General features: G+C 43.8%; 1 protein-coding gene across 1 annotated transcript in view; it reads left to right on the forward strand.

The window, feature by feature from the left end:
* Positions 1 to 27,772, forward strand: part of LOC141059052 (bactericidal permeability-increasing protein-like) — a 172,072-nt gene that overhangs the window by 122,436 nt on the left and 21,864 nt on the right. Inside the window, exons 3-8 of the mRNA XM_073555261.1 lie at positions 5,476 to 5,604; positions 7,218 to 7,373; positions 8,935 to 8,998; positions 11,484 to 11,547; positions 20,112 to 20,203; positions 25,489 to 25,665. Coding sequence (XP_073411362.1) covers positions 5,476 to 5,604; positions 7,218 to 7,373; positions 8,935 to 8,998; positions 11,484 to 11,547; positions 20,112 to 20,203; positions 25,489 to 25,665 — 682 coding nt within the window. The remainder of the gene's footprint in view (positions 1 to 5,475; positions 5,605 to 7,217; positions 7,374 to 8,934; positions 8,999 to 11,483; positions 11,548 to 20,111; positions 20,204 to 25,488; positions 25,666 to 27,772) is intronic.

Genomic DNA, 27,772 nt, shown 5'->3' on the forward strand with positions numbered 1-27,772 from the left:
ATACAACGTAGTCCCCTGAGAGAATAATGCAGCCCTGCCACAGAATATAATGCAGCTCCCCATAGAGTATACTGTAGCCCCATCATATAGTAATATGTAGCCCCCCAGAATATAATGTAGCCCCCTGAGAGAATGATGCAGCCCCACCACAGAATATAATGCAGCCCCCATAGAGTATACTATAGCCCCCTCATATAGTATGATGTAGCTCCCCAGAATATGATGTAGTCCCCTGAGAATAATGCAGTCCTCCCACAGAATATAAGGTAGCCCCTCATAAAGTATAATGCAGCCACTCTCCACCCCCATCATTGTCCTCATCACCAACTCCATCATTGCCTTCTCCCCCACCATCCTTATCATTCTCCCCCACCTCCCCATCACTGCCCATTTCACCACCTCAATCATTGCCTCCCCCCACCACCATCATTGTCCATTTCATCACCTCCATCATTGCCTCCCCCACCACCAATGCCCATCACCTCCATCATTGCCTCCCACCACCACCACCATTGCCCATTTCATCACCTCCATCATTGCCTCCCTCCACCGCCATCATTGCCCATCACCTCCTTTATTGCCTCCCCCACCACCATCATTGCTCATCACCTCCATCATTGCCTCCCCCCACTGCCATCATAGCCCATCACCTCCATCATTGCCTCTCCCACCATTATCATTGTCCTTCCCCACCACCCTTCTCTCACACACACAAAGCACAGCATCACTTTCTCACACTCACACACAAAGCACTGCACCACATACACACACGCAGGCACACAGACACACAGCACAACTCACCACCTCACAGCAGCACATCCCGGCAGCCTCTTCCTTGCTGGCAGCTTTCCGTCTGAGACAGCGCGCTGGATGATGACGTCATCCAGCTGGACTGTCTCAGACAGGAAGCGCAGGCAGGAAGCAGGACACCGGGATGTGCTGCGCTGTGTGTCTGTGTGCCTGCGTATGTGTATGCGGTGCGGTGCTTTGTGTGTGTGGTGCGGTGGTGGGTCTTTACATGCGGGCAGTATTAGCTGCAGCCTGCAGCTAACGTTGCTCTCTATTAAAGAGAAATGGTATTCATGCCTCTCCACGCCCATATGGACGTGGGGAATCGTGAATATTCATTTCGCTTTAGCAGTGGGGACAGGATCGTGTCTCCAGCTGCTGCTATACTGGCACAGGGCAGGCCCCCTTGACTCAGGGGCCCCATAGCCACTGGCTGGGGGCCCCTGGAGCAGTGAGGGCCCTTGAAGCAGTGGGGGCCGTAAGCAGCTGCTTGCCAGTATACCAGCAGGTGTCAGTGCCTGGGCCCACCGGAGTATCCTCCGGTTCTCTGGTGGGCCAGACTAAGCCTGCTCAGACCCCCCGCACACACAGACATGCACATAGTCTCTACCCACACTCTTCCCTCCTCCCGATCTGCAAAGTTTCTCGCACCCACATCCGCAGCAAATCCGCAGATCTTTTCTACATCTGTGGATTTGCTGCGGATGTGCCTGACTCAATGGAAGTCAAAGGAGGCAGAAACACTGCAGATCTGCAAAAAGAATTGACATGCTGCAGGAAAAAAAACACTGCAAATCTGCGTGAATTTTTCCACAGCATGTGCACAACAAATCTCCATTTCCCATAGATTTACTGTACTGTACATAGGCTGTACACTGCCGATTTTAAGGGAATCTGTGCATCCAAAAGCGCTGCGGATCCGCATAAAAATCTGAAACGTGTGCACACAGCCTTACACACTACACAGCAGGGGACATTTTATAAGATTATCTCAGCACAGGTGTAAGGGGGTGAAGTACAGGAGGAGCCGGGGGAGGGTTGCCTCCTCTGCTTCGTGCCTGGAACCATTGAGCAGGGCAGTGGGTTCCCCGGGGGGACAGAAAAGGGGCCGGGCACAGGATGAGAACAGAGAAGAGAGCAGGAAAAGTGCACGCGCTTTCCTCAGAGCATCCTGGGCAGCAGATGGGAGATGACGCTGGCGCAGACCGGGAGAGAGACAGAGCTCCCGTTCACTGGGTAAAGACTGGGGTTCAGTGCACAGAGACTGCAGACCGTGAGTACGTGAGGCTGGATACTGCAGTGACAGCAAAGGTGCGCCTGGATCCCTGTGAAAAGTCTGAGACCCACGCAGAGGCGGAGGCCTGTATTGAGACTGTGCCTGGTGATGAGACTGTGCCCTGTGATGAGACTGTGCCTTGCGTTGAGACTGTGCCCTGCATTAAGACTGTGACCTGTCAGGAGATACTGTCCCTCGTGCGAGGTCCCGTAATGGCGGTATCAGTGCAGTGCCCTTGATTCCTGAGAATAGGCTCTGCTTTAGAGTTGGAGAGAAGGACTCGGTGCAGAAGGAATCTCGTTTGCCTTGTATCCCTCTGGCTCCCACAGTAACCCCTCAGACCCCGGCTGGGGACTGTTAAAGACACAGAGTACAGGAAGACTTCAGACGACAAGCGCTGCTGGTGATTCGGCGCCAACGTGGGAGAAGCTCAACCCTTCAATCAAGACCCCCCTTCAGACTGATAAGTGCCTTCTTAGGAAAACTCCTTATATTATTGTTCAATACTGGTTATGCCTTTTCTCAGTACTTGTTCTCACTATACCAATACTGCACAGTTATTTTGTCAGTATCAATCCCTGTAAATAAACCTCCCCTTTAACTGTTGGTCTGTCTGTTCCGTGGTGACATACACAGCACCTGCACATTATTACACAGGGACATATTTTTAAAACACATCCAATTGTGGAAGTTATTGTTATTCAAAGGTGTAGTGACTAAAATGTGATTGAAATCAACTTTGTTTGTGGGGAAAGTCCCTTTAAGGAAAAACCAATTTAAAAGAAAAAAGGAACATCATGGTTCTGTTTTCTTTAGTTATATGCATTTGAGCAAATAATTCATTGTCTTGTGAAATGTTTAAAAAATGCATGCACATCAGTAACATTGGTAACAGAAACCATAGATATTTTCACTTCCTTAAATAAAGAACGAATATCCACAAACACCATGAAATATAAATAGGTATATTAGTTAGTTAGATCCACTCCACTTCCATCCAAAGATAGCAAGATAGTGTGTAACTGTTCTCATCCACCCATTACAACTTGTCTGGGTTCTTATTTACTTTGGCCATTCACATATTATAGCCTCACTAGTGATGAGCGAACGTGTTTGGATATCGTCTTATCGAAGCATGCTCTGGTGTTATCCGATCATCTGAGAATGCTCATATATTATGTTCGAGTCCCTGCGGCTGCATGATTTGAGACTGCTAAACAGCGTAAACACATATGAGGATTGCGTAACAAATAGGCAATCCCCGAATGTGTTGTGTCTAACAGTTGCAAATCATGCAGCCACAGGGACTCGAACATAATATACGAGCACTCACAGATGATCGGATAACACCAGAGCATGCTCGGATAAGATGATATCTGAGGACATTCGCTCATCAATACTCACAACCAATCCTTAAGCGTAACTGCATAATTACAGCCAATCGCCAATGGAATCAAAGTTCTTTACCTCCTATATCACACAGAAAATTAACATGTTGTGGATTTGAACCACACCACAGGTCACTTTACGTTGTGTAAAAAAAGGGACAGTGTGCATGAGATTGCTATTAATTCCATCCACTAGTTTTTGTGGCAGCAAAAATACACAGTGTCAAAAACAACAAAAACTCATTATGGGCATGCAGCCTTAATGTTTATTCCTTCCATGTTCCACCTTGTAATAGAAACCTGTTAGTTTCCTTCATTCATCGTTTATGTGCAATTAATAATTTACTTTTGGTTCAGTTTATGGACTAGAAATGGTACGCTGGCCTGGTGCACCAATTGGTTGGGTTTCACTTTAACCCCTTAACAACCGCCGATAATACACCTTTTAACGGCGGCAGTTAAGGGTACTTATTCCTCAGCGCCGGAAAATCTCCAGGGTCTCGGCTACCACAGAGAACATGATTCGGGTCGGTTTTTACCATTCCCAGTGTTGCGATTGCCGTTATTTACCGAATAACAGCGACCACAAAAAAAAGTCCGATTTCCCATTTATTTCTCTCTCCTCTGATATGATCTAGCATACCAGAGGAGAGAGAAATGGGATCCCCGAGTCCCCCGGTACCTCTGACATCCCCGGTACCTCTAGTATTGTTCCCCGGCCCCCGGCTTCTTCTTCCTGGTAGAAAATGGTGGACCCAAGTGCAGTGCGCATGCCGAGTTCTGCTAGCAGGTTGTGTTGGGGTTAGGGTTGTGTTGGGGTTAGGGTTGTGGTGTTGGGGTTAGGGTGGTTTTGAGGTTAGGGTGGTGTTGGGGTTAGGGTAGTGTTGGGGTTAGGGCTGTGGTTATGGTTGGAATTACAGGTAGGGTTGGGATTAGGGTTAGGAGTGTGCTGGGTTAGGGTTGTGGTTAGGGTTATGGTTGTGGTTAGAGTTGGGATTAGGGTTAGGGGTGTGTTTGAGTTAAGGTTGGGATTAGAGCTGGTTTAGGGTTGGAGTTAGAATTGGGGGGTTTCACTGTTTAAGTACATCATGGGGTCTCCAAACGCGACATGGCGCCCACCATTGATTCCAGCCAATTTTGCGTTCAAAAAGTCAAAAGGTGCTCCCTCCCTTCTGAGCCTTGCCATGCGCCCAAACAGTGGCTTTTCCCCACATACCGGGTGTCATTGTACTCAGGAGAAATTTATCAACAATTTTTATGGTCCATTTTCTCCTGTTGCTCTTGTGAAAATAAAAAAGTTTGGTTCTAAAGTAAAATTTTTTGTGAAAAAAGTAAAATGTTAATTTTTTTCTTTCCACATTGCTTTAGTTCTTGTGAAGAACCTAAAGGATTAATAAACTTCTTGAGTGTGGTTTTGAGCACCTTGAGGGGTGCAGATTTTAGAATGGTGTCACATTTTGGTATTTTCTGTATATTGACCCCCCCAAACTCACTTCAAATGTAGCATGGTCCCTAAAAAAATTGGTTTTGTAAATTTTGTTGGAAAATTTTTTAACCCTTAAAACATCCTAACCAAAAAAAATTTGTTTCGAAAATTGTGCTGATGTAAAGTTGACATGTGGGAAATGTTATTTATTAACTATTTTGTGTGACACGACTCTCTGATTTAAGGGCACAAAAATTAAAAGTTTGAAAATTGCAAAGTTTACAAAATTTTTGCCAAATTTCTGTATTTTTCATAAATAAACGCAAAGTGATATCAAAGAAATTTTACCACTAACATAAAGTACAATATGTCACTAAAAAATAATCTCAGAATCAGTAGAATCCATTAAAGTGTTCCAGTGCTATAACCTCATAAAGTAAAAGTGTCAGAATTGAAAAAATTGGCTTGGTCATGAAGTAGAATATTGGCTGTCACTAAAGGTTTAAAAACCCCTAAATCTTGATGTCCAAAGTGATCAATTCTGTATCTAGATTTCTAACCTTATGTGATTAATCCCTTTTACTATTGTTTTGCAGCATGGTCATAACCAATTTCCAGTTACCTAGTTCACAAGTCACTCTCCTTCCCAATGTTGGCCTGAAACTCTCTATCTCTGGAGCCTACATTGAAGTTCATGGAAGATGGGGTGTACGTTATCTGTTCATGTAAGATATACTGTTCATTAATAGTATTGTCAAAAGCTACCTTAATACCAGTCACAGCCTATGGCCAGGGTCACACTTGCGTGTGTGATGAGGGACCGCACACTCCGGTCACGATTGCCGGCAGCAGTGCCAGGTATTGATATGAGAGACTCGCTTGAGTTTCTCGCATCACACACACAAGTGCGACCCCGGCCTATGGTTAAGTGTGGCATTATCTCTCACTAGGCCAGTGTTTCTCAACTCCGCAAGACCCACCAACAGGTCATGTTTTCAGGATTTTCTTAGTATAGCATAGATGATTGAATTAATGCTTGAGCAGGTGATGAAATTATCACCTGTGTTAGGTTGTGTGCCCACGATGCGTTTTTTTTGCGTTTTCGCAGCATTTTTCTGCTGCGGAATTGCCGCAAAAACGCAAAGAAAATGCATCCCATGCAATCTAATGGGATTCCGGAATGCTGTGCTAATGCTGCGCATTTTTCCGCTGCGGAAACGCATTGCGGAAAAATCCGCAGCATGCTCATTCTTTTTGTGGAATCATAGCAATTCCGCACGCATAGGAATGCAATGAATCACTCACTTTACGCATGTGGCTATGCCCACCATGCGTGAAGTGAACGCTTCATGTGCGAATGGTACCCTGGGTACCATAATCCTGTAAAAAATAGAATTAAAATAAAAAATCGTGATATTCTCACCTTCTGGTGGCCCCTGGAGTCCTTCCCACCTCTCACCACGCTCCCGGCATCTTCCGATCCCAGTAATGCTTTGCGCGAATGACCGCTGATGACGTCACGCTCTCGCGAGCGTGACGTCATCTCAAGTCCTTTGCGCAAAGCATTACTGTGACCGGAAGAAGCCGGGAGCGCCGCAGAGCAGATTGAGGGCCGTCGGAAGGTGAGAATAACAATATTTTTTATTTTTTCATTATTTTAACATCCTATCAGCACATTTCCAAGTGGTGCTAATCGCTTGGAATGCGCAAGCATCCTGCAAGCAAAAAACGTTTGCAAAATGCTTGTTGGAGTGAGGTAATGTTACAGAAATTTCCACAGCATTTCTGCAACATGGGCACATAGCATCATACTAAGGATATCCTGAAAACTTGACCTGTTGGTGGGTCTTGAGGACTTGGAGTTGAGAAACATTGCACTAGGCAATCTCGTTCAGTGGCTTCAATTCTAGAGGACATTCCTGATTAAGCAGAGCAACAACACTAAGAGAGGACACAGCACAGAGATATCCCTTGCCCATATGTGGTCTGTGCATTGCCATCACCACCCACCTGCTCCTATAGCAGTCATTCATGAAAACTAGCTATATTAGCTACAAACATCGTAAAATAATTTCCTGCAATATTATATTTCATGGATGCAATGTGAACCCAACAAGCGTGTGCAAAGCATTCCCCTGGAAGTTTGCGTATTTGGGATTTCTTATGTGAACTTTTTAAACTTTATGCAGCTGGATGATCATAATCAAAGCTCCAATAGCTTTGGTCACCCTAATTTCCCAGAATGCTAAATTTCTAATTTGTCCAGCTTTGACTGACTCTATTTGTTCCGATTTGTTCCGACTCTATTTTGAGTAATTTTTCATTCTTTCACAAATAGATCGTCCGATGGTGACTTTGAGTTAAAGGTTCTGGGGATCTCAGTTTCTGTGGGTCTGGGTTTAGGAAGTGATGGTTCTGGTCGACCTACAATATCTTCATCTGATTGCAGTGCCAACATTGCAGATATGCAAGTGCATTTTTCTGGTGGACTTGAGTAAGTAGTATGTAATATTGGCTGAAGGCCTTATAAATATACGAATATTACTAACATACTGTAAAAGAAGATATATTTGTCTACTTATATGATACAGGAAAGATGTATATCTTTGTACCGTTTGTACTTATATGATAAGATTTGTTCCGTGACCCACGGTTGGTGACTCTGAGAGTACTGTCAGTCATCTGGCCAAGATATTATGACTACTGGTAACTGCCCCAGAGTTTTCTCAGCACTGCCCTCTAGAGGGGACATTAGTAATTACATCCCATTTAAGGGATAGGTAGCTAGCTCTATGTATATGCACGGTATACTGCACATGCAAAAACCTAGCACATAGCTGCCTGATCCAGGTTATAGATAAGAGAGTTAGATATCAGCAGTAATAGAACTTATTTAAATTAAAATTAGTGTCTACATGTTTGCTAGGGTATAGCTGAGTGAAGGCTCTGATTGTTATATTTTATACAGCAAAAAACACTTTAAATGGTGTAAAAATATTTTGCGTGAGTCATAGATAAGCACAAGACTATAGGCCCTGTCACACACAGCGAGATCGCTAGCGAGATCACTGATTTTGTGATGAAACAGCGATCTCGCTGTGTGTGACACCTATCAGCAACCGCCCCTCCCGCCGGGTATCGCTGATCGTGCAGGAATGTCCTGGGCCATTTTTTGATCATTGGTCTCCCGCTATCCAGCAAGCATTGATGCATGTGGCAGCGGGAGAACAACATTCAGCGAGCTCCCAGCGCTGTAAGCAGACGCTGGGAGCTGGCATCCAAGGTAAATATTGGGTAACTAAGCGCATGCATCACTTAGTTACCCGCTGTGTACCTTGGATACCTGCATGCTCGCGCTGGGAGCTCGCTTATTTCCCCGATATTTACCTTGGATACCAGCATCCTCGCTGGTCCTGATCGCTGGTGAAATCTGCCTGTTTGACAGCTCACCAGCGATCATGTAGCAACGCACCAGCGATCCTGACTAGGTCGTATCGTTGTCGGGATCACTGGTGCATCATTTAGTGTGACGGGACCCTATGCTCCATCTTGAAAGGCGTACAGGCCCTAATTCAGCAAGCAGTGGTTGATAGGTTTCTGGAATAGAACTGCTTGAAATGTCACAAAACTCAGTGGCGCTCAGCTGGGAGGAGACAAGACAGAGAGCGACCAAGAGGTTCATCAACTTTACACCAAAAGAGAGGTGTAAATTACCACAGAACTCATCTAGAGTGCATTTCTTGAATTTGAAATATGTGCCAGTTTATTTTGAGAATCACAATGAATTTGGCACAGATTAATTCAGTGATGTGCAAAAGGTCTGTCTTGATTAATCAGTCTTTTCTCAGTATCTGAAGTATATTGCATTTCCTAGACTCTTGTTCCCAAACCTCCTTTGTGTTTTCTGTGGATCAGGAGCCCAAAGCCCATCTGCTGAGATCTCATTGGTGAAGGGCATTAATATAATTCTGTATATATAAGTCACCATGAGCTTTTTGGGTTGACATACTGTAGAAATGAAGCAGTCTGACTTTAAATTGTCTTCCATCTTACAGTTGGCTCATTAACCTCTTTGATGATCAAATTGCATCATCCTTAAGAGACACTATGCAAAATCAGGTAACTTTCCCATTATTGCACAGTATTGGCAATATTTTGTACTCATGGTGAAATAAAACAAGGACATGTTGTGAAAAATCTACTACAAGGTAAACTAACAAAACAATGTTCTCAAGACTTTCACAGCTATATCAGAATCAGAAAACTAAATTGATGCTATTTACATGACCATACCCCTACATCATTCTATACCTACACCATCATATACCTACTGTACTTGTTCATAGGCCTACATGATCATACGACTACACAATCATATGGCTACTTGTTCATATGCCTACATAGTCATATACCTACATGATCATACATCTACACCATGATATACTTACTAGAGATGAGTGAAATTTTTCAAAAAACACTCGCCATTCTCAAATTTGGCATGAACGTTGCACATTCGAATTCGTGTTTGGATTACCAAGCATTTTTCCTAAAAATCTGCAAAATTCGGTAAAAGTTTGGTAAATGATCGAGTTCACTAAGGGCTCTTTCAGACATCAGTGTTTCCGGCAACAGCGCAGGTCACAAAATGTCCTACACATGTGCACACTGATGACACATAGATGACATCAGTGTGACACGTACTGGTGCCTGGGAATCAGCTGTACTGCTTGAGCTGTTCCCCGGCGCTGGGTGCTGAACACAGCTAACATCACTGTCTCGACTGCGTTTCGAGCCGGGATCTGAACTGCGGTGACCTCAGCACAGTGAGAAAGTCAGTGAGTTTACCGCAGTTCACCGTTGAGAACTCACTGAGCTGAATTGCAGTGAAGCTTCAGCCCTGGTAAACTAGCTTTTTCTCACGGTGCTGAGGTCAACTCAGGTTAATCCCAGACATGGATTATGGTGTGAGACAGATCGACAGACAAGTGAGGGATATGGTTGTTTTTTATTTTTGTCTTATTATAGGAGATAGGAGCTTCAATGGAATAGGTGTTTTGTGAGCATAACTGTGTTTGCTATTTTTAAATAAAAAAGGAAAAGTGCGTTTTGTTTTTATTTCAAATAAAGAACTTTAATCTGGATGTGTGTTTATTTACAATATAACTATAGGATTAGTAATGGAGAGGTGTCTTAAAGACGTCTCTCTATTAATAAGCCTTGGGCTTGATGTCACAGGACAACCCCACAAATATGAACCCCACTTTCCACCACCACAGGGCAAGCAAAGGCCAGAATTGGTGCATCTAATAGATGCGCCTTTTCTGGGGTGGTTTTGGGCTGCTATTTTTAGGCTTGGGAGGCCAAAATCCGTGGCCCATTACCAGCCTAAGAATGCCAGCCCCCAGCTGTCTGCTTTAGCTTGGCTGGTTGACAAAAATGGGGGGGACCCCATGCTGTTTTTTTTTAAATAATTTAATTAAATCATTTAAAAAACAGTGTGCAACCCTCTATTCTTGATAACCAGCCTTGCTTAAACTACCAGAGTTTCAGCCCTCAGCTGTCAGTTTTGCCTGGCTGGTTATCAAAAATATATGGGAAACCAAGTCAATTTGTTTTTTTTTATTATTCATTTATAGGGCAATTGATGGTCAATTGTTGGCATTTTCCTTAATTTGAGCTGTATTGGCAGCTTTTGGGTCCTCTGAAGGTGTTGTCTGTGTGTTTGGTTTTGCCTCCCATTGAATTGAATGGTGTTCAGCGAATATGTTCGGCGAACATCGGGAAGTTCGGTGAGCATAGCCGATCCAAAGGTTTGCTCATTTCTAATACCTACACCTACTTGTTCATATGCCTGCATGATCATACTCTTGCACCATCATACGCTTACATATTCATACACATACATGATCATACTCCTACATTTTTACATAACTACACGTTCATATGACTACAACATCATAACACCCTACCCAGGACAATTCGATTAATTCCCAATACCCCCAGTTTTAAGTGTGGCCTAAAAATGCATTTCTTGAGACTGTCCTATCCCCTCACCTCACTTATCTAACTATCCCTATTATGCACATGCAAAATTTTCTTCAAAATCTTAGAATCTGTGCACACACCCTCCATGCACTTAAAGGGAACCTGTCACCAGAAGTAACACTGTTAACCTGCAGATATGCGGGTAATCTGCAGGTTAACAGCGTTATTTTACTGCCCGACACCTGCACGCAGCCGAATTCAGTGGAGAGAAAATGAACTTTATTTTCCCCACCAGCTCTCGGTTTCAGTCATAGGGGCGAGGGAGGCACCGGTGTATTACAGCACATGGATCTGATGGGTCTGTAATATACTAGAGCTGAATGTGTGTTCGAGGACACATATCCAGCTGAAGTAGGGAGCTGGCATCAGCTGGCCCTTCATAAACCGGGCCCAGTAGCAGCTGCGACTGCTGTTGCCGCAGTCGTTATGCCCCTGTTCATACGCCTATGTAATCATACACCTACGTTATCATACATCCACATGTTTATACACTTATCCATCATATACCTACATGACTGTACCAATAAAGAGAATGTAATCAAAGTTTGTTTTTTGTTAGATTTGCTCACAGGTTAATGAAGCAGTTAAAAATCAATTGGAGCCGGTTTTAAGAAGTCTTCCAGGTACAGTAACTGAATAATAAAAAGACCAAGATGACTTATATATACTTATAAAGATCAATGAAAAATGTATTAAAGCACATGTAGAGATGACTTTGATAGGGGGATATTGTAGCCATCCATCATTACAAGTTGCCAATAAAAGAGTCTCTTCAAACACAGTATGATATCCCCACAGTGAATTCTACCACAGTACAGTATGATCATCTTACTTTAACCACAGTGAATTCTTCCACAACGCAGAATGATCATCTTACTTTAACTCCCCCCCCCCCAGCAATTTATGGATTTATGGTGACTCCAACACAGTAAGATGCCCCAACTGTGACCTCCTCACAGCCCTCCATCCAGTATAATGGGTCTCCATACACTATAATGTTCCAGACACTCCTGCAGACAGGATGGCCCCAACACAACCCTCCACACTGTATATTGATCCCCACTATACCTCCAAAGAGTATAATGACCCTCAAACAGCCCTGCACGCAATATGATGGACCCCGCACACTGTATAATTTCTTGCATGTATAATGGCCTCACAAAGTCCTCCAAACAGTATAATGGCCCCCAGATAGCTCTCTAAATAGTATAGAAGCTTCCATATGCTATAAAGGCTCCCACAAAGCCATTCATATAGTAAAATGGCCTCCAAATAGCCCTGCAAATAGTATTATGACCCCAATATAGTCCTCCAAACAGTATGATGGCCCCCAGATAGCTCTCTAAACAGTATAGAAGCTCCCGCATAACCCTCCATATATTATAAAGGCTCCCACATAGCCCTTCAAATAGTATAATGACCTCCACATTACCTTCCATATAATATAATGGGCCCCATATAGTCCTCCATGCAGTATAATGTGCCCCACATAGCCTTTTATACAGTATAATGGACCCCAAATAGTCTTGCATATAGTATAATACGCCTCACATAGTCCACCATGTAGTATAATGGCTCACATAGCCCTCCAAACAGTATAATGGTTACATAGTTACATAGGTTGAATAAAGACCTAGGTTCATCAAGGTCAACCTTTCTCCACCAACTGTACATTTTGTCACTAATTTAACTATAACCTGCAAAGTTAGGTGTATCAAGGAAATCGTCCAGCCCTTTTTTAAAAGCTGTTATAGTGTCTGCCATTACTATCTCCTGTGGTAGAGCATTCCACAGACTGACTGCTCTAACTGTAAAGAACCCTTTCCTGTTTAGCTGTCGGAATCGCCTTTCTTCCACCCGTAATGAGTGCTCCCTAGTCCTCAGCATGGTCCTTGGAAGGAACAAGTCACGGTGGCTCAGTAATTAGCACTGCAGCCTTGCAGCACTGAAGTCCTGGGTTCAAATCCCTCCAAGGACAACATCTGCAAGGAGTTTGTATGCTCTCCCGAGCGCTGTTTCCTCATGCTTCCAAGCCCCCAGAGGACCTGCTCCTATAGCCCCTGGATGTACAACTGCCTTTTCAATTAGTGGATTCCAACATTCACATATGCTGCCTAGACGCCAGCAGCCTAGCATACTCACATGCCATTCAGCCTGATCTCTACTAGTGGATCCTCTGCCTTGTCTTATTTGGCTATCATTACAAGAAGAGATCATTAGAAGAGATCTTTCTAGCAACAAGTTTTTTGTGATGAAGGTCCTATGTGGGACTGAAAACGTTTAACACTTCTTACTGTGTCTGGATACACGAAATGGGGGGGCGTGGTTTGCAGGGGAAGAGAGCAGACGTGCTTTTCTGGAGCTCCTGCTTCTCCCCTTATTTTAAGCTACTTAAGTCTGCTAATCGTGGTACTTTGGATTAGAAAACAAGTAGAAGATGCCTGGAAAAAGATTTAAGAAGAAAAAAGCTGATCCTTTTGAGAAGAATCCACAGAGGAGACAGAGAGACGCTGGGAGTGCTGCCCACACAGGCCTTCAGCATGCCGGAGATGAACAGAGTAAGCCGCCGCTACAAACTAATGATTCTTGTCCCATGGGGGCAAAGAGGGATCCCTCTCATGACCAACAAACATGTCGGGCATCTTTGGTGAGTTCCCCTGGGCTTAGTGTGCCCTCAAATCCAGCCGCTGATGATCTTTAGGAAAGCCGGGGACTAGCGGTGGGAGCCGCGGCCGCGCGGCTACAGGAGAGTGGTGGCGGTGCTGATCCTTCCTTGCGCCTCTGTCGGACATCGGAGGAGACGTCCCTGGGACTCAGAGCAGCACAGTCTTCAACTGAGGAGGCGTGGAGGAGGTGTCGGGAATCAGCGGTAGGAGCCACAGCCACGCGGCTGCAGGATAGTAGCGGCGGTGCTGCTCCTGCCCTGACGCTGCATGGATCGGATGGTCCATCTTCCTCCAGGGTCATCGGGGGAGCCTCGGCTCATTGGACATCGGAGGAGAGGTCCCCGGGACTCAGCGAGGCACAGTATTCAACGGATGAAGGAAAGAAGATGGGTCGGGAGTTATTGAAGAGAGCCGCGGATGCGCGGATGCAGGAAGATAACAGCGGCAGCGGGGCTCCTGCTTCACTCCAAAAATCAACTGAACAGCCTCCCTCCAGCCGGTATTTTAATAGTAATTTAAGAGTGGATGTGGCTGAGTTTAAGCCTGCCGTCGCAGGTGTGGATGTTGGCCGGCTATCGGGGGAAGAGCCGGTGGAGGGGGAAAACTCTATACGGTGGTGTGGTGGATTAGGAGGATTTTATAACAGAAATGGGGAGATTTTAAAGCCTAAGAAACTCCCTAATATCTATCATGCTAAAAAGGAGGACATAACTATGAAAGCTTATTTAATAGATAATGCGGTTAGTGAAAATCCGCTACCAAATAATAAAGGGGTCCAGCCTTCTACTGTATCTATTTATCAAAATGGTGAAAGGGATATTTCGCTTGCAGTTACTACTATTCACCCTAATGAGAGATTGCAAGTAAACGAGCCCGCAGTTTTATCTGGGGGAGCACAGGAGGGCCCAGCTTTAGTTTCTCCAAAAAAGGGGGAAGCTTTTAACCATACTTTACATGACAGCTCTTTTGAGTCAAGGGCTGATAATCCTGTGCTCATTCCAAATAATTGTAATTATCTCCATAAGAGCTATTGGAGGGATGCCTTTGAAGAAAATGAGCGAATCATCAAAAGTCATTTTGAAAAATTACGCCAAGATGTACGCATTTCTAAAGAGGTTATAGAACATACCGAACAAGTTGTCGCATTAGATTCATCCTTGGAAATAGGGGAAAAGTCGGGAAATTCATCATTGGAAGAATCTGTTGAGGGGTCGGTCTCTTCTATTAATTTGGAAAGTGACACTCCTGAATCTTTGGACTCTGATGAAATATCTTCACTTAACTCTTTTTCCTCAGAGAGTTCTGTCAATTATGATACCCTAACTGACGGGCCTAATATAGTTCAAGAGAAATCTGGTATGGGTTTTGAAGTACCTATTGTTAATACGTTGTCACTGGAAAGCATCCCAGCATCTGATGATTATCCTACTGAAAGATTCTTGTTCAATATATGCAAAGCTTTTTTTAAATCGTTGGACATTTGGGAGAAATCAACCATTGGTGAGGGTAATTCTGCACCATCGTTTGAAATCAAACATAAAAAACTAATTCTTCAATTAGCTGACAAAGTCAAAGCATCGGAAAGCCTGATCAAGAAACTCTTTAAAGACGTATTATCGACAATCACCGGTGATAGCGGCATAAAATCTCACAATATACTCAACAGTTCCCTTCAAGACTCAAAAGGTGTATCTAAAAATCAAGAAATCTCGTGTTCCAATGGAGCTCCAGATCATTATGAACTCTCAAATTCTTTGAGAAAAATCCAGAAGGATATTACCTCTTTCAGAGACTCTTTGTACGATTATGAAGATTTTAAAAGGAAGAATAATGTAAAGGTTAGGGGTGTCCCTGAAACAATTTCCTCTTCTCAACTAGGGACTATGTCTCTTCAATGGTATGTCATCTATTTCCTCAAACTAAAGGGAAGAATTTAATTTAAAGAATATTCAGAATCAGAAGACCTTCATCCTTGCCATCAAATTTATCTAGTGACATAATAGTTTCATTCTACCCGAATTGGTTGAGAAATGCGCTTCTTGGTGTTTCGAAAGAGCCAGTTTTCCTCACATCACCATACAAGAATTTTAATTTCTTCAGGGATTTATCCAAAAATACCATGCAAAAACATAGGTCATTCTATCAGATCACAAGAGAACTTCAGCATGCTGGTATTAATTATAATTGGTCACAGACTTCCACATTGCTCGTGAAATATGCCTCCAAACTAATTGTTATCCAAACTCCAGTGGAGGGTATGGACTTTCTAAAAAAAGCTGGTATTGGTCCTCATGAGTATCCTCCTAATGCCCCTACACCATCTACACAAGATGTTCGTCTTGCTAATACCTGAGGATTGCGGACTGTGTGTGATTCCCACTTTTTACAGAATCGTGGATTATCAGAAGTCGAGTATTATTAATGAATAGAAAAATGATTTATTAAGTGAACTTAATCCTTGTTCCACTTGTATAGTCTGAGAAAAAAAAACGAACTTTCCCTCCATTTGGTCCTTGGGTACTGGTTACTCAGACCAACTGCAACAAGTCTACATATAATATATTTTGAGAATACTCTTAGCTCGTTGTATAAGCATTTGTCAGTAAGCAATATTTAAGTGATACTAATACTTTTTTTGCAGGTCTTGTATTATATATGTATGCTTGTCTTTATTCCATAGGGGTTTATTTACTCCTAAAAATATTGCAGAGAAATAGTACTGTTAGTATAGTATCTTGTCTTTTCCTTATGTGGTTATTCAATCCCCAAGTATATCGAAGAGACATGACATTGTTAGTTTAGTTTATATTTCCCCTTCCCTCCCCTTCCTTTTGTTTTGCCCTTTGTATGTCTTTATAAAGCAACTTAAAAACCTATTCCGAACCTCTTATCCTACCCTTCCCCTTGTCTTTCGTAAAAATGTAACTTCTACATTTAAAGATCAATGTAAATATTACTGTTATTTCTTAAAATTTTAATAAAGTTATTTGAAACTGGATGCACGAAATAAAAAGAATCTGAGTGTTTCACATTTTGAGTGCCAAGATTATTTTTGCACTGTATTGATGGGTTGGATACCCGACTTGAGCAACAAAAATCAAGCTATTCCTGAGTGCCGTGTGATTTACATTTATTCATAATGCTTCCAGGCACTTTGCCACCACCACCCTGTCTTCCACACGGTCAAGTCTCAGTAGCCAAGAGTCTGGACCGCATATTCCTCACCCTGATCCTCCTTCCTCCCACCACGCCGATTGCCCGGAGACAACTGATCCCACACTTTGACACTCCGTAGAGCTGTTAACTTTTCCATTTATAGATTCAGGTCTCTTGCCCAGTCCACTTGATGCGGGGCAGGAGGAGATTGCATGTGTCCCGTAACACCAACATGACAGAAGTTGCCAGTACAGCTGTTAGATCTTCCCGAGTCTGGTTGTTTATTAAAGACTCTGCTGATAACCCCAAAAAGGCCATTTGCAACAGCTGTCATGCCAGCATTAGCAGGGGTAGCAAAACTACCAGCCTTACCATTACCAGCATGATAAGGCACATGGAATCAAAGCACCCGACTTTGTGGGCCGAACCCCAGGGTCCAGAAACAGTGTCTGCGGGTGACAACACTGCTTCTTCCGCTGTTGTGCATGCAAGCCAATTCCATGTCCATGGTGCATGTGAAGATGCCTCCTGCCCTGCACCTGTCCTTGCACACACTTAGCTAGCACCATCAGTAAGCATGTCCTTGTCCCAGCGCGGTGTTGAGTTGTCCATATCCCAGTCCTTGGAATGCAAGCGCAAGTACGCAGCCAACACCCCATAGGCCACACTACTAAATTCCCACATTTCGCGACTGCTTGCGCTCGAAATGTTGCCTTTTAGACTCGTGGAGACGGAAGCTTTCCGCAACCTGATGGCGGCAACTATCCCTCGGTACTCAGTCACCAGCCAACACTTTTTCCCAGTGTGCCTGCCCCGCATTACACAAGCACGTGTCCCACAACATTAGCTGTGCCCTAAACAATGCAGTTACTGGGAAAGTCCACCTAACCACGAACACGTGGACAAGTAATTGTGGGCAGGAATGGTACATCTCGCTGACGGCACACTGGTTAACATAGTGGAATCCGGGACCCAGTCGGGATCTTGGGATGGAACACGTCCTCCCAACGCCGAGAATTGCGGGCCCTAGGTCAATTAGAGTTGCTCCTGCACCTTATCCTCTTCCTCTTCGGTCTCCATCTCCGAAATGGCCACATCAGTCACAAGCTGGAAGCACTGCAGCACTGTCTCAGCCAAGTGGCAACAGGCTGTGCTGAAGCTAATATGCTTAGGTGACAAACAGCACAATGCTGAAGAGTTGTGGACAGCTCTGAAAGAGCAGGCAGATCTCTGGCTGACACCGCTGAACCTACAGCCAGGCAAGGTCATGTGTGACAATGGCCGGAACCTGGTGGCGGCTCTGAGGTGAGGCAAGCTCACACACGTTCCATGCCTGGCCCATGTGCTTAACCTCGTCGATCAGGGGTTTCTCAAAACCTACCCGGAGCTGCCGGATCTGCTTGTCAAAGTACACCGCCTGTGTGCCCATTTTAGAAAGTCAGCTGCCCTTGCCGTGCTTCAGCAGTGTTTGCAGCGTCCGGCTCACCGACTGGTGTGTGATGGCCCCATGCGTTGGAACTCTACATGCTCGGGTGAGGAATGCCTGTTTGTTAGAGAATCTCCACATGTATTCAGGCTGTCCAGCAGCCACAAATCATGCAGCTGCATCGACAGAAACTAAATCTCCGAGCACGCCAAAATACTCGGAGGACACCCGAGCATGCTCGGGAAAACCCAAGCAACAAGTGTACTCGCTTATCAATAATAGGTTGTAAAATGTTAAAATGACATTTTCCAGTGAATGCATTTGTCTTGGTTGAAAGTAATGCTAAAGTTCTAAAAAGCTTCAAAAATGCTACGTGTTAACATAGCCCAAGATGTGGAGGACCATATTTGGTTTGTTATTTATATTGTCTTATATACAAGTATTTTCCCAGAAAAATCCATTGTGGTTTCGTTTTTGTATATTTTATTGTGAATCTGTAAAATTGTCTTAATTCTCTGACAAGATTGTTCACAGCAGTGACTTGGGATTCAGAAATGCTTCCAGGGGTCATCCCCATGCTGTTCCCATATCATTTGAGCACTGTTCCCATTGATTTCCACAATTACTAGTCTCTCTGTAGACTGCTGGGGGGGGCACTGGAAAAATGCTTGAATTTTCCATAGATTTATAGTACATTGGGCGGTATGGTGGCTCAGTGGTTAGCACTGCAGCCTTACAGCGTTGGCGTCCTGGGTTCGAATCCCACCAAGGACAACATCTGCAAGGAGTTTGTATGTTCTCCCAGTGCTTGCGTGGGTTTCCTCCGGGTACTCCGGTTTCCTCCCACATTCCAAAGACATACTGATAGGGAATTTAGATTGTGAGCCCCATTGGGGACAGTGATGATAATGTGTGCAAACTGTAAAGCGCTGCGGAATATGTTAGCGCTATGTAAAAATAAAGATTTTTATTGTTGCTCGGGTCAAGTACCGAAGCATTCCAATTTGCTCGACCCGAGCAACAAGCACTTGCGCTTTTAGTGCTCGCCCATCACTAATAGTGACCATATAGTGATTGATATCAGTCCTGCAGAACATACAAGTGATTACAGTTCAGTTATATATACAGTAGTAATTTACAGATGACGTTCTTTCTGATGAAGTTTTTTCTTTTTTTTGTCTTTTCTATCTGGCCCAGACCGACATAACAACTTCTTCCCTATGATGTCAGATGCCTGGGGCAGGGCTTGTGTATAATGAAACCTTTAGAAAGAAACCATGTTATTTCTCCATGGGACTCCACTTGGCAGTGACATGGATAGTCACTCTTTTGATTAGGCACCTAGCCATTGCAGGGCCTCTTGATTTAACAGACAATATTAACACTTCATAAGCCTTTGGTACTATATTTATATAACTCCCCTAATGAATACCCGTCATTAGGGAAGAAACGCATAGGGAGTACTTAACCCCTTATCATTAGGGGTGTTCACTATAGGATCCACTTGGGGCCTGTCCTTGTTAGGACAGGAGCAATACTGGGGCATGACAGGGAGCTTAGGAAATTATTATACACTTACATCCCTCTCTCTTTATCTGTTATACCCCCCATGGTTGGATCCTTTTCCCAGCAGGCTACATCATGATGCTGGGATAGTATATCCATTATTGATGGTGAGACCAAACCATTTTTTACTGAGCACTGGTTTGCACGAGCACTTTCTGTAATGTTTCTGTGTGTTCTGTCTTTTTAATGGTTGATTAAAGGTTATGTTTTACTCTTAATTTGGGAGCTCTCTAGGCTATATTCAGCATAAGCTTAAAGTGACTATGATAATCACACATTTACTTTTACAAGCTAGCTTGCATAATGCCGTGTATCATTATTGTGTATATACCGCATAACGTCAACTTCTTTATAAACATGATTTATTTTATAGTTACTTCCAAAATTGATGATGTGGCCTCTATTGATTACTCTTTGACGGGACCTCCTATTGTGAGCACTGATAATCTGGATGTACAGCTGAAGGTACAATATGAAAACAATATCCCTAATTCTGGTAGTCAGTGTTGAGCCCCTAGAACAATCAAGAGACTTTAGAACAAAATCGTTTTTTTTCACATCTGCTTGAAGGGAATATGTCAGCAAGTTTTTGCTATGTAATCTGAGGAAAGCATGAGGTAAAGGTTAAAACACAGAATTCAACAATCTGTCCCTTATCAAGCTGTGTGCTTCTGACGCGCCCCAGGGGACGTGGGATACTCGGTACCGAGCCAGTTGTCTCATAGGGATGTGTCACAGTGGCAGTGGCTGGGTCCGTGGTCCCAGACGGTCATGTAAAATGGGTGTAATTAGATGAGACAAGAGTTTGAATGAATTTGTGATGCCACCTGTGGTATTCTGATCAGTGGTGACCAGCGCTGCAGTGTTGCTTCTCTGGGACAGATGTTATGATGCAGCAGAGTTGGTGAAGCTCTCCACAGGCAGAGCTGTAGTCGCAGGGCAGTTGAGATCAGTCTGTAGTTGGTGAGGCAGTGTGGAGTGGAGGATGTAGCAGTGCTGAGTGAGAGGCACAGAAAGAAGGTAGATGACACAAATGCATGTAGTTCCAAGGCTTTACTTACAATTCTGGCATGCACAGATGCCCGCTTCAATGCTGCGTTCTCCAGGTGAGGGGTCCAGACAACTTCCAGATAAGATGAAGTACACCCTTCCAGCATTCCCTGTCAGTATGTACCTTTCCTGGCCGTCTCCACACAATATGCTGCTTTTCCACTTTTCTTCCTTTCCAGCACTTCACAATTATCGTTCCAGGCCAGCAGCTGCGAATCCTGTCAGACAATGCCCTTCCGTTTCTGTGATAATATGTAGCTGCCTTTCCAGTCGGAATAACTGTGGTAGGGGCTATGGTCCATAAAGTAACCACAGCTATCGGCTTGCTAGTAGTACCCTGAAATACGCTCACTAGGCTAGGGGCCGTGACCCTTTGCGACCAGTTTCTTCCTTCACCTGATGTCAGTCAGCGTGGATAAGTGACCCACAGGGAGTATGCTCCAGACATGTCTCAGAAGAACCACCTTTCCTTTTAGGGAGCTTTCTTTAGAATCTAATCCGTCCAGCGGCCTCTAATCACAAGAGCTGCTCCAGACAAGTGCTTCCCCTTTCCTCCCTCTGAGGGAATCCCTCTCTTACTTCCTATCCTTCTTCCGCTCTCCAACCACCCACCTCCCAGCACTCTTCGTGTTCCAAGCAGGGAGCCATAAAGGGTTCTCAGCTGCACTACTTGTGTGTGTGGGGTGTGGGATGGAATGTGGTCGGGTGTCTCCACCTTACTGGTCGTGGGATACCACACCTCTGGGTGAAGTGCAGTAACTCTGTGGCGACTGGACCCTCAGGGGCGCCACACTGCTGTTTACTTATAGTGAAGGTTTTATCACTATGACATTATCACTATCAGGACTGATATGCACAGGACTACTATTCTGACTCTGCCCCTTCCTCTGATATGCAGCTTATTGTCTATAGACAATGTACATACTGGTATGGGCAGGGTTAGTTTTCTCAGCTCTGCTAAATGCTAAATCTAAAACTTTGAGTCCAAACAGCTGTACACAGTAAACTAAGAGATAAATCGTTTGATTCAGGGTCTCTATGCCTACATCATGCTGCTCTTAGATGAGGTAGCAAAAACCTGCTGACAGATTCCGTTTAAGAGTAAGAATACAATGTAATCGAAGATGTAGTAAAATGTCCAACTGTCCTTCATCTATAGAATTGATATCTCTACTAGATGGAGGCCCGATGCGAGGGCAGTAATGTCATGATGGAGGCAGGCTTTGCATTGAGAATCCCCCCATGTGCTCACCCACCTATCCACTATCTCTTTCCCCATGTGCTGACTTCTCCCATCTGTGCTTTCCTCTTGGACCTGTCTACCCTATGTGCTATCCCCCTTATCTGCTCTCTCTCACCTTCCTGTGCTGTGTTCTCCCCTCATGTGCTGTCCCGTTTGAGCTGTCTCCACCCTGTGCTCTGTCTCCCTCACCTCTGTGTCTGACCGTGTACAGAACATACCACAGCTCCTGGGCAGGGGAGGAGGCAAAAGACAATACTGACATTACAGCAGGAGATCGCAGAGGATACATTTTGTGAGGTAAGATATTGTTTAAAAACAGTCAGTGAAATATTTTACCTCACAAAATGAATCCTCTGTGATTGGGCGAAAACCCCTTTAATGTGAACGGCTATCTCTGCCTGTAGACACGTCGCTCAACTGCCACCGGGATAAGCCAAATAGTTCACTGCGCCTGCGTGTAATTCACGCAGGCGCAGTTTGACAGTGTTCCTCTGGTGGTACTGTGCAAGAGGCTGCGTGAGTGTGTGAGTCTGAGAGTGTGTGCGTCTGAGAGTGTGTGAGTCTGAGAGTGTGTGAGTGTGTGAGTGTTTGTGGTGCGATGGTGTTCCACTGGTGGTATCGCGCAATAGGCTGGTACCAGCAGCAGTTTCCATATTGCGACACCCATCACTTGGTTGTCTCAATATGGCGGTCGATGAACTTCCTCTGCTTGGAATTCTGGGATATGGTGACATCTGGACAGAACAGGAAATGAAAACATTACAAGGCAATTATATAAATTGATAGTGTATTATGGAAGGAGAACATATACAGTGGGGAAAATAAGTGTTTGATGTACTGCCGATTTTGCAAGTTTTCCCAGCATGGAGAGATCAGATCTTGAGGTACACTTCAACTGTGAGAGAGACAATCTAAAAAAAATTCCAGAAAATCACATAGTAGGATTTTTACATAATAATGTTCATGTTTTGCATGAAATAAGTATTTGATCACCTACCAACCAGTAAGAATTCTCACACTCACAGACCTGTTAGTTTTTGTTTAAGAAGCCCTCCTACTCTGCACTCATTACCTGTTATTTATTGCACCTCTTTGAACTCATTACCTGTATAAAAGACACCTGTCCACACAATCACACTGCAACCTCTCCACCATGGCCAAGACCAAAGAGCTGTCTTAGAACACCAGGGACAAAATTGTAGACCTGCACAAGGCTGGGATGGGCTACAGGACAAAAGACAAGCAGCTTGGTGAGAAAGCAACAACTGTTGGGCACAATTATTAGAAAATGGAAGAAACATGAGATCACTGTCAATCTTCTTTGGTTTGGGCTCCATGCAGGATCTAACCTCGTGGGGTAGCAGTGATTCTGAAAAAGGTCAGGAATCATCCCAAAATTACACAGGAGGACCTAGTCAATGACCTGAAGAGAGTTAGAACCTCAGTCTGAAACATTATTGTTAGTGATACAATATGCTGTCATGGATCAAAATCCTGCAGGACACACAAGGTCCCCCTGCTCACACCAGCTCATGTCCAGACCCATTTGAAATTCGCCAATGACCATGTGGATGTTCTGGAGGAGGCATGGGAGAAGATCATGAGGTCAGATGAGACCAAAATAGAACTTTTTGGTATGAACTGCACTCGCTGTGTTTGGAGGAAGAAGGTTAGTACAAACCCAAGAACACCGTCCCAACCATGAAACATCATGGGAGAAACATCATACTTTGGAGGTGTTTTTCTGCAATGGGGACAGGCCGAATGCACCGTATTGAAGGGAGGATGAATTTGGTCATGTTTTGCCAGATTTTGGCCAACAACCTCCTTCCCGCAGTAAGAGCATTGAAGTTGGGTCATGGCTGTGTCTTCCAGCGTGACAATGACCCAAAATACTCAGTCACGTCAACTAAGGAGTGGCTTAGTAAGAAGCATTTCAAGGTCCTGGAGTGGCCTAGCCAGTGTCCAGACCCGAACCCAATTGAACATTTTTGGAGGGAGCTGAAGCTCAATGTTGCCTGGCGACAGTCCCAAAACCTGAAATATCTGGAGAAGATCTGTATGGAGGAGTTCACCAAGATCCCTGCTGCAGTTTGTGCAAACTTGGTCAAGAACTTACAGGAAACGTCTGACCTCTGTAATTACAAGCAAAAGGTTTCTGTACCAAATATTAAAATCAGTTTTTTTCTCTTATATTTTTTCTATTTCTATTATTGTAATCATACAATGTGATTTGCTGGATTTTTTTTTAGATTTTTCGCTCTCACAGTTTAATGTACATACAGTAAAAATTACAGAACTCTCCATTCTTTGTAGGTGGGAAAATTAGCAAAATCTGCAGTGTATCAAATACTTATTTTCCCCAGTGTAAGCTAATTTCTCCTTGTGTTTAAAGGGAACCTGTCACCAGAAAAAATGCTATTCTCCTGCAGATATAGGGTTAATCTGCAGGTTAATAGTGTTATTAACCTGTCCAACCCCCATGCTTAGCCAAACACTGAGGGGAGAAAATGTAGTTTATTCCCCCTGTAGTGCTCCAGGTTCAGTCACAGGGTGGCGCCGGCGTTGGTTTAGTCACTGCTCTGAGAGTGGAGCCCTGTCAGTCACTCCCAATGTCGAGTAAGTGCAGTCGGAGTCAGGCGTGTGGTTACAGTGGCCGGTGACTGAACCAGCTCAGTCGCCACCTCCATGGCTGAAACCGTTACACTGCCATGTGTATTAAAGTTAATTTTCTCTTCTTAGCATTCAGCTAAGTGTGGGTGTCGGGCAGGTTAATTATGCTATTAACCATATTGACAAGTTACTAGCGTTTTGTCTTGTGACAGGTTCCCTTTAAGAGTGAAAGGTTAAAAAGAGGTTCAGTCAGTCTACTTGCTTAAGTAAAAAAGAAAAGGATGAGAAAAAAATTGATGCAGCTAGAATGCAACTGGGAAGCAACTAGGATGACACCTGAGCAGAAATCAGTACATTTTCCTCGGAAGGTAACTCACTTGGATGTGCGAATCTAGCCTAAGTTATATGACTTATGGACAAGTGATCATTTATAATCTTTTCACAAACGTTCTAAATGTTACGGTGATTCCTTGCAGCCACGACAACCGGCCACTATAGGGAGCTAACTGAATACTCTTCTTGTAGTTATTATTATTGTATGTACGGTAATTACTTTTTATTACTGTAAATAGATAGTATGCCTTAAGCTTCTAATCTCCCACTATCATTTCATTTTATCATTTACGGTAAATCTACAGTATATCAGGAGAATTGAAGCTTTGTGTCAGAAACATTGATTCATGCTGCCTGTGGTTTGGGCAGCATGAATCAAATGACCGGTTCCATATAAAACCAACACGGTGGGCATTCATATACAGTATATTCTAGCATATTACACAATGAATATGACTATTATCTATAATTATATAACAATGTATAACACAATTACTTTTTGCACTCACAGGGAGAATTTTTTGCGCAATCTCGGCGCACCCCACCACCATTCTCGCCACAGCCCCTGTCCGTACCAGATGACCACAATCTCATGGTGTATTTTGCAGTCTCTGATTATTTATTTAATACTGCTGGATTTGTCTATCAGTCTGCTGGAAAGCTCACCTTTAATGTGACCGATGACATGGTATGACAAATATCTAAAATACAAGCAAATATAGTTTTATTTTCCTGTAGGATATTTTACATTTTTTAGCCCTACAACGTGGCCACACTCAATACCCTCATATTGAGTGTGAGATTGAGCACAGATTGGCTAAAATAAGATATTATAAATTTATAGAACATGGCTCAAATCAATGAAAGGAACAAAGCTGAATAGAACATATTACCACCAGAAAAATCTCAGAAAGTAAAAGAACCTGAAATATTTACCTTTCCTAAATACCATATTTATGACAAAAAATCCTTTCTAATTTTGTGATAAAAGCTCTGGTCTTATAAAATAAGACTAAAGCTGGAGTCACACATAGCGACTTACCAGCGATACCGACACTGATATCAAGGTGTCAGGATCGCTGGTAAGTCGCTATGTGATCGCTGGTGAGCTGTCAAACAGACAGCTTCACCAGCGATCAGCACAGCGACGCCGAGCGCGCAGCATCGCTGGCCATCCCTGTAAAAAATAGAATTAAAATAAAAAATATTGTTATTCTCACCTTCCGACGTCCCGCGCAGCATTCCCGCTTCTCTCCACGCTCCGGTCCTAGTAATCCTTTGCGAGAATTACTGCGATGACGTCCGTTCTCGCGGGATCGCGAAGTCTCGCGGTCATTCTTGCAAAGGATCACTGGGACCAGAGCGTGGAGAGAGGAATGCTGCGTGGGACGCCGGAAGGTGAGAATAACAATATTTTTTATTTTAATTCTATTTTTTACAGCTGCTCGCTGGTCTCCCGCCTGTCACACACAGCGATGTGTGCTGGCCAGTGGGAGACCAGCGACCAAAAAAATGTCCAGAGGTTTCTTACAGCGATCAGCGATACCGGCAGGGGGGCCGGTCGCTGATCGCTGTCACACACAGCGATCTCGCTGGTGAGATCGCTGTTACGTCACAAAAGTTGTGACTCAGCAGCGATCTCGCTACCGAGATTGCTGTGTGTGACTCCCGCTTAATGGCTGCTCAGTTGACACGCTCAAATCTGTTTTGACAGCTGGGTGAGATCTCCAGTGTATCAGCTGGGGGAATACCACTGAGTGGGAGAAGACTGCGAGTGTGCAGCATGGAAACACAGAAGAGATCTGTGCTGTTACCTTACTTCATGCTGAATGAATTATGTAGAAGCAATTTTAGATGAATTCCTGTATAATATAGAGTAGCAGAAGAAGGCAGTAGCAGCAGCAGAGGTAAACCTTATAGACTCTGAGGTTTGACTGTTGCTAGCTGTGTATAGTATGTATGTATGTACTGAAAAACTCAGATTGATTATTTGAAAACTGCTCCACACTACATTTAGCAAATTTAATCCTTTAGAAACAGCTGTTTTCATTTGTAGATTAACCTTTTAGAAAGAGTTACATACTCTTTTTTTTTTAGCTTTATTGGAGTATACAATGGAGATTTTATTACATGTCTTATAAATAGCAATATTTAGTATGAATTAAAGCTAAGGCTCCTGGAAGGAGGTGAGAGAAATATTCAAGTTTGCGTTTTAGGCTGCATTATTAGAAAGATAGGTTAATTGATTTAAAGGATTTGGTCTATGTAACTGCAGATATTTTACTCTTCACTTCCTACGCACTGTGCAATGTGAAGATTCTTCATTACCAGCACCGGGATCAATAGTAAAGATGAGCGAATATGTTCGGAAACGATCGCCGAATCCAAATTTGCCATATTCGTGCCATATTGGTAGGCTATTTGTAACGAATTTATGTTTGACGTTCGTTTCCAAACATATTTGCTCATTTCTAGTCCCACTGACTCCAATGACGTTCGGCTATGTTCATCGAATATTGTAAAAGCAATATTCGCCAGCGATCACAGGTATGTGATCTGCTAACTCCCAGTCACCTTCCTACTAGACCGTATCCAGCCTCACTTAATACCCTTGTATTAAGCAAAGTTGTGCCCATCTGGTCAAAATGTGGCTGGGAGTATGCATATTGCATACATGTGATCACATGACCTCCCGCTCCAGCACAGGAAAATCCTCGCAGTGTGTGCGATGTGAGGATTTACAAGTCTGGAGTCTCATTGAGTGACTACAGACTTGTAACTTAAGACCATATAAC

This window comes from Dendrobates tinctorius, unplaced genomic scaffold (genome assembly GCF_039654945.1).
Source record: "Dendrobates tinctorius isolate UK_male_01 unplaced genomic scaffold, ASM3965494v1 ptg000223l, whole genome shotgun sequence".
Taxonomy (NCBI): Eukaryota; Metazoa; Chordata; class Amphibia; order Anura; family Dendrobatidae; genus Dendrobates; species Dendrobates tinctorius.